This window comes from Scophthalmus maximus, chromosome 10 (genome assembly GCF_022379125.1).
Source record: "Scophthalmus maximus strain ysfricsl-2021 chromosome 10, ASM2237912v1, whole genome shotgun sequence".
NCBI classification, from domain to species: domain Eukaryota; kingdom Metazoa; phylum Chordata; class Actinopteri; order Pleuronectiformes; family Scophthalmidae; genus Scophthalmus; species Scophthalmus maximus.
The window spans coordinates 640,275-649,340 of record NC_061524.1 but is presented as its reverse complement, the minus strand read 5'-3'; the positions used below and the strand labels follow the sequence as shown (position 1 = coordinate 649,340).

The window sequence follows — 9,066 nt, the reverse complement described above, 5'->3', positions numbered from 1 at the left end:
ATGAGGACATGAGGACACGATGAGATGAGGACACGAGGACATGAGGACACGATGTGATGAGGACATGAGGACACAATGAGATGAGGACATGAGGTGATGAGGACATGAGGACACGATGGGATGTGGACACGAGGACATGAGGACACAATGAGATGAGGACACGAGGACACAATGAGATGAGGACAAGAGGACACGATGAGACGAGGACACGATGAGATGAGGACAAGAGGACACGATGAGATGAGGTCATGAGGACACGATGAGGAGATGAGGACACGATGAGACGAGGACACAAGGACATGAGGACACAATGACATGATGAGGAGATGAGGACACAATGAGGAGATGAGGACACGATGACACGATGAGGAGATGAGGACACGATGAGACGAGGACACAAGGACATGAGGACACGATGACATGATGAGGACATGAGGACACGATGACACGATGAGGAGATGAGGACACGATGAGACGAGGACATGAGGACACGATGACATGAGGACACGATGAGATGAGGTCATGAGGACACAATGAGATGAGGACATGATGAGATGAGGACACGAGGACACGAGGATGAACTGTTTCATCTGAGATGTGGCTGATGCCTGGTGGGTTGGTCCAACCTGTAGTGCCTGTACATGTCCACAGAGGGGCAGAAGAGAGGGGGCTGAACTAGATGTATAATGGAGGGGGAGCGGGTATTTGTGCATTAGTCAATGAAAGGGGGAAATAATGTGAACGTTCATCTCATCAATTGAAAAAGCAAATGAATGGCACGGACTCAGATCTGGGTCTATTGATATCTTCCTGGATGCATCTTCACGTGTATTGATTGAGGGGGGGTCAGCAGCAGTGTGGAGTCATTCACTCACTATGTCCTTCTTCAGGGCTGGAGACAGAGACAGAGACAGAGACCGAGAGAAGCGCGTCGCTCCGTGTGGAGGGGGTGTTGGGGGGGGGGCTGATTAGCCTCCTCCAGCAGACGGGGATTAAAGCTTCTGCTCTGTAATTATAATAATAAAGCATACGTCAGCAGATATCCACCCTGTTTCGTCAGGAGAGGGAGGAGTGTGTGTGTGTGTGTGTGTGTGTGTGAGTGTGTGTGTGTGCGCCCCCCCCGGTGGGACGTGGAGCCCCAGCGATCGGAGCAGGAACAGGAATATTCCTCCTCCCGGAGTCAGTGCCACGACGCGGCCCGTGACACAGACCATCACCATCATCACCATCACCATCATCATCCTACATGCTCCTCTGCTCAAGATGGCGGTGCAGGCAGCGGACAACGACGGAACAGTGAGGTTTCTTTCCTTGTCTTGAGGGAATCAAAGGGACTGGAGGGGTTTGATGCAGTGGTGCTTCTGTTCGCTGCTGCATGTCGGCCGGCGGGTGGAGACGCGGGGCGCAGCGCGCAGCGCGCAGGCGACACGACCGCCTCCTGTCACCGCGGCCGGCGGAGGGAATCGGAAACCCCGACGACGTGTGTGCGGATGTGTCGGCGGTGTGTGTGTGTGCGTGTGTGTGTGTGTGTGTGTGTTGTTGACCTACAGGCCCGTTCAGCCACTCACACACACACACACACACACACACTGTGCGCATGTTGTTGGCATCGCAGCGCAACGTGCGGCCGATTTAGAATAAACCGACAACAACACGACAGGTCTGCTGCCACCTGGTCATTGTTGGACATCGGAGGCCACTGTGTGTGTGTGTGTGTGTGTGTGAGTGTGTGTGTGTAACATTTGTTTTTTCGTCCCGTGTTGAAGAATGTGGAGGTAGACGTTCACCTGAACGACTCTCTGATGAACCCCGGCCTCATCTCACCTGACAAGGAGGATTTATCACGACTCCTGGTATGAAAGAGCATCGAGTGCCTCGACGTGTTCCTTCACGTGTTCCTTCTGTGCGTAATGAAGTGAATGTGCATTGCTTTTATTTCTTTAATGTCGCAGACGGTGCCATTCAGCGGACGCATCCGGGGCGGCATGCGTCCAGGGAAGAAGATCATCGTGATGGGCATCGTGGACCTGGAGCCAGACAGGTGAGGTACCAACACATGCAGATGCAGATAACACCTCTGACTACACTTAAAGAATCCTGTTTTTACGCATAATGAGGGTTGATGTAGGAGATTCAGGCTCTTTGTTCTGAGGCCACTCAGGACGCACCGGGACATGCGTGGGCAGCGGAGAGAGAGAGGACGGGGCTTCTGTAAGTGTGCAGAGACAGAGACAGGGCGTTCCCCCTCCAGCAGGGAGGGAAGAGAGGGGGAAGAAGCAGGACACCGGGGGGAGGCCTTGTTTTGGGTGTGTCCTCCCACCCTGGATGGAAACTTGTGTCAAACTTGGAAGAAACCTCCCCCATGACCTCATCATGTCCAGTGGCTGCTGCTGCTGCTGCTGGGACACAGTGTCCATGCCGAGGTTCATGTGAATGTCCCGGCCCCCCACACACACACACACACACACACACACACACACACTGCTTTTGTTGTGTAGCATCTCCGAGCTCAGGAGGTCAGTTACTGTCACCGTGCCTGAACACTGGTGCACAGATGCAGTGGGGCAGAAGGGGAGGCTGAGGGGTAATAAACCAGAACCAGCAGCAGGGATTATCCATAATTAACAGTTGGTTTGCTCACACTGCAGCAGCAGAATTATGCATCTGATTTATCCCAGATTAGCTGTTGGACTCGTCTCCGTCATCTGTCTCGTCTTGTCTGACTCCTCAATCCTCTCATCCTCCTCCTCCAGCATTGACGTGAGCCTGACCTGCGGCCGTGACTCGGAGAAGGAGGAGCAGCAGCAGCAGCAGCCGCCGCACGACGTGGCCCTGAAACTCACCGTCCGCTTCACTGACCGTCAGTTCCTGCGCAGCGCCCGTGTCTCAGGGAAGTGGACGGTGGAGGAGGCGTCCACCTCCTACTTCCCCTTCATCCCCAATCAGCCCTTCAGGGTAAAGTTGTCCTATTCCTTTATTTGAATGTTTTACAAGCTTGTAACATCGTCAAAGAGCTTAAAGAGACGGTCGCACTTAAAACAGCAATGTCATGAACATCCAGAGATAAACAGGAAGTGGTTTCTTTCCCCTGCTCAATCATATCTGTCTTATCATAAATGCAGCCTGTGTCCTGTTTACTTGTCTGTTTGCGGTGTGAGTGGCAGGATCAGCTGTGAGGGAGGAGGGTTGTCGAGCACGTGCATGATGGGTAATTGTCAACGCTCATACTGTATAATTCCGCTCTAATAATTCTAAACGTGAGTCTGACTAACGCATATGGTGCTCGACTATAAATACATACGATGAGGCATTTGAGCGTCAGACCTCATGTTTAACTTGGTCGGCTGTTTGATAGAGAGTCGTTGTTCGGGTCGTGTGACCAGCAGGTCAAGACTCAAACGTCGGGGATGTGTAGATTACAGACGTCTCTCCAACAAAGTGCCTGATGTGGGAGGCGTGTGGACAGATGTGATGTGGTCTCCTCTCTGTTGCCTCCCGTCATGGAACCTCGTCCTCCTCCGGGCACCGACAAGTTTGTTTTCTTTGAACCGGCACGGAGAGATGTTGGTGTTTTATACCGTTGCATGTTGGGTTTCGCTATAGTTCGTTGAGGGTCACGGTGTGTGTGCAGATACAAGTCAGCCTGATTGTTGTAAAGTGCTTTGGTGGTTTGGTATTTGTTAAAACATTTGGAATCAAGCAACTGCTCCGAGATCGCAACGTGATTGGTTGTACAGTAGATGTGTATTTCCTCCTCCTTCTTGGTTTTCCTCCGACAGTGGCAGTGAAAGAAGAGCGGCACCTGCGTCGACGTTGTGAAGATGTAGTGATGATTTGTTTTTAAAAACAATATATACTTAATTTTGATATGTAACTCTAAATGCTTGTAAAGTGTAAATTCAAAGAAACTACACGAGATGTTACGTTGTTGTTGTTGTTGTTGTCTTGTCATCTTTGGAATTCCACGAGACGTGACAATGTGCAAGCGGTGAAACCAGTGAGCGACGTCGTTCTTACCGTGTCGTCGGCCTCAGACATACCTCACTTCTCCACTCTTTATGCTAAGCTAAGCTAACTGTCGGCTCTAGCATTCATATTTAATATACAGACATGAGTGGTGTCTCTTCTTTTCTTTTCGTAGCATAGTTCCCTCAACGTCCGAATGATGGCTTCAGGTTTGATGCACCAGTACCAATGTGCGTCTGTGTTATAAGACTTTTTTAATTCTAAAACTTGGATTGTTGATGATTTTCATCATCTTTACATTCTCCCATCTTTTCCATCTTTCCCTCCTGGTAGGTTGAGATCCACTGCGAGCACCAGAGGTTCCGGATATTCGTGGACGGACACCAGCTGTTTGACTTTTATCACAAAGTGAAATCTTTGTCCTCCATCGACACAGTGCGGATACAAGGGGATCTACACATCACCAAGCTCGGCTAAGTTCCCCCCTCTGCTCCGCAAGTCACGTGTGAAGCAAGGACTTGATCACACACACACACACACACACACACACACACACACACACACACGCCTGTCACACGTCATCATCCATTACCCATTATGCAGCGCTGCAACTGGGGGGAAAAAAGGCTGATGATTTGATCTGATATGAAGAGGTTTCGTGGGCGAAAGTGTTTGCTCCATTTACAGGTGTTTTTCCTTGTCGCTGTGTGTGTGTGTGTGTGTGTGTGTGTGTGTGTGTGTGTGTGTGTGTGTGTGTGTGTGTGTGTGTGTGTGTGTGTGTGTGTGTGTGTGTGTGTGTGTGTGTGTGTATGTGTGTGTGTGTGTGTGTGTGTGTGGGGAGGTAAAAAAGCTCAGATGTTATAGAAGCCAAAATGTATGTGGAACTCTGCAGGCCTTGCTCATGGCTGAAAATTGTAATATTTGGTGACTTGAGTGAAAGTTTTAGCTTAAAATTGAGAAGAACTCTCCAACTCTTGTGGATAAACTGGAGAATCCATATTGATCAAGTTAGAAATTGATTTTCACCCAAAACATACTGCAGGACTCTCATATCATAGATTTCCCTCTGAGCCTTGACGTGATTCTTATGTTGGATAAAACATTTAACTTCATAACTCTGATCACAGTAGACCGTATAGTTCTCCGCAGGCGCTCCCCTGCCCTCCCTCGGGGTTTATGCCAGTTGTCATGGTAACGCCTGCTGCAGTCTCACCGACCTACATACCCGAAAAAATGAAGGATTATATCATGAGGAGTTTTGGCAGGAAACGTCCTCACACTGTTCACCGCAGCCGTTCTGGTCTAAATGAGTTTAGGAAACTGAAGACTGTTCTCTTCTGAAATGTTCACTGATCCAATATGCAACTCATAATACATAGTTATTGGAGAAAGTGTGCAGGTGTCAGCTGAGCGCAAAACTGAAAATCCCACACTTGCGGCCCACATTCCAGTCTGCCGGTTCTTTGGAAGCAGAATCGGAGCCTGATGAGTTTGTTGAATGTATAATATTCACGTTTCTATAGTAGCGTATAGACGATACAGTGATGCACAAACTTTTTTAACCTAATGTCACAGTGTTGTACGCGTTGGTGCTGTTGTCTTCACCGTTTGTCTCACGTGTTTCCTGGATGGTTCCACGTCGGCGTCTCGACCACACCGAAGCAGATCGATGTTGTGGAAGTTGTCACATTCTCCACGACCCTGGCGAACACGGTCACGTCTGTTATGCGTTGCGTGGTTTGTCTCTGCAAGAATTCCACTCAACGCAGGACGTGTCTTCCTTCACCGAGGGAGAAAGGACGTTTATAGTGAAGCCGCAGTTTATTGCAGAACCAAACTCGTAAGTGTTATAATATGATGCCTCACAGGATTCACTCTGCTCTGTAACGTTTAACACGTCGCACTACATACGATTTTTGAATTAAGGGTTATTTCCTTATTCCCAGTGCTCGTACTCGGACCACACGCATCTTTGTACTCGTTCTTCCCTTAGATCCCAACTGCACACCTGTGTAATTTCATATTAGTGTTTTGCAGTTATGATGATGTCACTGTGTAAAAAATAACTCCAAACCGCCTCAGTATTTCAGCCGCTGCTAATCGAGCCTGCTCACTGCTCGAGCCTTCTAACAGAGGAAGGTGATGCTCTTCATGCTGCTGTGAATTCGGAGTAAGCCAAGAACATCTGTGCAGAGCAGCTGCGCTGACTCACTGCAGGGCGAGTCTGTAACTGAAGCTTCCTTTAGAAACCTCTCATTATGAACTCTCCGAGAGCAGAGCTCCTTCTCTCCTGGTTTCGGTCGGACGGATCTTCGCGGTGCTCGACGGCAGCAGCTGTTTTATTTTGGGCACAAACAGGAAACGAGTACAGTTTGGTTATGAGAGGGCAGAGAGAAGCTCAGCAGTGTTACAACACAACAGATGTGAGCAGATGACGTGTGGTTGTGTTGACGGGTGTTCATATTAAAGGGGCAGTGAGCGATTTTGGAGAAAGATTGTTGCACTGGTCGGAGCTCGAGCGTCAGACGAACAATTCAAAACTTCCTGAATCAAAGGGCTCAAACCAGGGAGTGAACTGTGTGTGTGTGTGTGTGTGTTTGTGTGTGTGTGTGTGTGTGTGTGTGTGTGTGTGTGTGTGTGTGTGTGTGTGTGTGTGTGTGTGTGTGTGTGTGTGTGTGTGTGTGTGTGTGTGTGTGTGTGTGTGTGTGTGTGTGTGTGTGTGTGCGTTGCGTTGCGGGTACGTGATGAGCTGGCAGGTGACTTGAGCTTGAACTTATCCGGTACTGTTGCACAAGGTGTTGTTGCTTGGTGAGGTCCAGTTAATAAAACATTGTCAGCACACGTGTTTATTCATAAAGTAACAGGCCCTGATTCTCTGCCCTTTGTTCCTATTTTAATTTTCTTCAACCCTTTAAAAATGCAGCATGAACAAAAAGCAACAACCTGAATGTCCTTCACTTCCTGATTGTAATCTGATGATTGATACTGTTCATGTTCAGGATCCTCACACCCACCGAGTTGTGACCAAGTTCTTTTGACCCAGGTCTGTACATATTTATTATGAACTCATGTTTATTTTGTTTTTACATGATGAATACCAGGCTGAGTTTGTGAGCAGGAAACATGTTGTTGTGCATGTGAGCCAGTCCCTGGCTCTCTCTTTTTTAAACATTGAGGTATTTTGTTCCAGGCAAACATGCCTCTTTATTTTATTTTACCTTATTTTCTTTTTACCACTTGGCCTGCTCATCTTTGTGTCCTCGTATTTATGAAGACTGAAGTTTAAGTGCTCACCTTGATAAATGATGGGATTTAAACATTAGGATGTACAAAAGAAGAATATGGATTTGTGTATCCAAACCAATGTAGTATAATTACAAAATGACTTCCTGAGAAGTGTTTTTGTTACAACAGCTTCATGATGATCTGGTTATGAAGTAGAAGTAGCCTCATCTGTTGCTAACGTATTTGTGTGGTTGTACGATCCTGTTATTGTTTCTATTTATTGCAGTGTGTCACCAGCAGGATGTGTGTGTGGTGACGTTCTACCTACTGTATCGGTAACGTGCAAACATTTGCCGTTTATAGCAAAAGGTGATTTGAAAAGTTGAGTCTTTTTTTTTATGAAGTGTTTTGGCTCTGATCTACAAATTGAGTTTCATGTGTGACTTAAGGAAGAAGCATCGAATCAAACTTTCTCCTCCAGATTATTTTCTTCTCACAGCAAAACGAGGTCGAGCATTATTCACCAGGAATCACCAGGATGTCTGCGTTTGTGACTCCGATCTTCTGAGAGTCTCTCACGGATCATGTTGGTTGTTTTTCCAAAAACAGAATCACTTTATTTACAACAAGAGGCCATTTTGATTCCCTGAAGAGATGACTGAGAAATGTTGTCTCATTGAGAAAGTGTATTCGACCAGTGGTTAGATGAAGACGGTATGACGGTACTTCCATCGTGTTTGACCTTTTCCAAAGTTTTTTTTCTTTTGTCTTCTTCCTCATGATTTTGTAAAAAAAGAAAACAAGAGGCTACTTTGCAAACCAATAAACTTCTCATGTCGGATGTTGCTTGTGTTTAAGTGTCTTTGTTCAAAACAAAATAATTATCAGGACAAACCAACGAAAAGTTTCCCATTAGTGAAAATAGTGTGTATGTAAGATTTTACTCATGCAAATTTCAATTTTAGCAAATGAGAAAATCACTGAGAAAAGATGTGTGACTGCTCCATCATGGATCAGTGCAAGAAATGAGCACTTGTTTGATTTAAAAGAAGTGATAATTGCAGGTCAGCTGCAGTTGTTCAGTTACATTAGGATTTGGAAGTAACTGAGATATTTATATGGATTAATTGTTTGTTTTTTTCCATTAGCGTTTACAAGCTGACTCTGGAGGAGCAGATTTTGCCACATCAACCTGAGGGTGAAAATGAGCTGCAGGAAAAACTGATCAGATGTCACTCACATATCTCACAAGGGGGAGCCAGACTACAGTGCATAGCTTTAATGGTGAGCTCAGCAAACCTCAATAATGTGTTCATGTGTTCATGTGTTGTACTTGTTCTCGAAGTGGATGCACCTGTATGATCCTGCTCTCGGGGGTGAAAGGTCGTCCGGAGGTGCAACTCAAAAACAACCAACACTATATTGATCAATGATCAAATATGAGAGATTTTGGTGAGGATGGGCGTGGCTATTGTTTCTTTTATATATAAATATATATACACATTACTCGAAAAATCTATCCTACTATGGTGAAGTCCAGCTGGCATCAGAAAATAGAACGATATAAAAGAATAGATATTGTCATAATTCAAACATCAGAGTTTACTGTCTTGTCAGAGCCTAAATTACCACTTTGAGCCACCTAAGCTTTTCGATTTCACTTCTATTTAAATATCTTTATTTATTTCTACTAAAGTCGCTGTTAAATTCTAAACTGTATTTAATATTGTAAAATTTTAAAAAACAACTCTGAAGGTGAAGAGCCACATGGTGATGAGAATATAACACGTATGTGGACTGAAGTTATAGGAAATAATATCTGGGATCATCGTGGATTAAAAAAGGGAATTCAAGCTTTTATGACATGAGACAAAT

The 9,066-nt window shown here is 46.1% G+C and overlaps 1 protein-coding gene across 1 annotated transcript; it reads left to right on the top strand.

Annotated features, from left to right (window-relative positions):
• The first annotated feature begins 970 nt into the window (after positions 1 to 970).
• LOC118283933 (galectin-related protein B) lies at positions 971 to 8,032 on the top strand. Its single transcript, XM_035606392.2, has 5 exons — positions 971 to 1,296; positions 1,767 to 1,853; positions 1,953 to 2,041; positions 2,754 to 2,955; positions 4,300 to 8,032. Exons 1-5 carry the CDS (start codon positions 1,264 to 1,266, stop codon positions 4,441 to 4,443), a joined length of 555 nt encoding a protein of 184 aa, XP_035462285.1. The 5' UTR covers positions 971 to 1,263; the 3' UTR covers positions 4,444 to 8,032.
• The last annotated feature ends 1,034 nt before the right edge of the window (positions 8,033 to 9,066 follow it).

Coding starts and splice junctions, on each gene's coding strand:
- LOC118283933 (XM_035606392.2), top strand. CDS start 1,264: ATGGCGGTGCAGGCAGCGGACAACGACGGAACA. Junction 1,854..1,952: donor AGGATTTATCACGACTCCTG/GTATGAAAGAGC, acceptor TTAATGTCGCAG/ACGGTGCCATTCAGCGGACG. Junction 2,956..4,299: donor TCCCCAATCAGCCCTTCAGG/GTAAAGTTGTCC, acceptor CCCTCCTGGTAG/GTTGAGATCCACTGCGAGCA.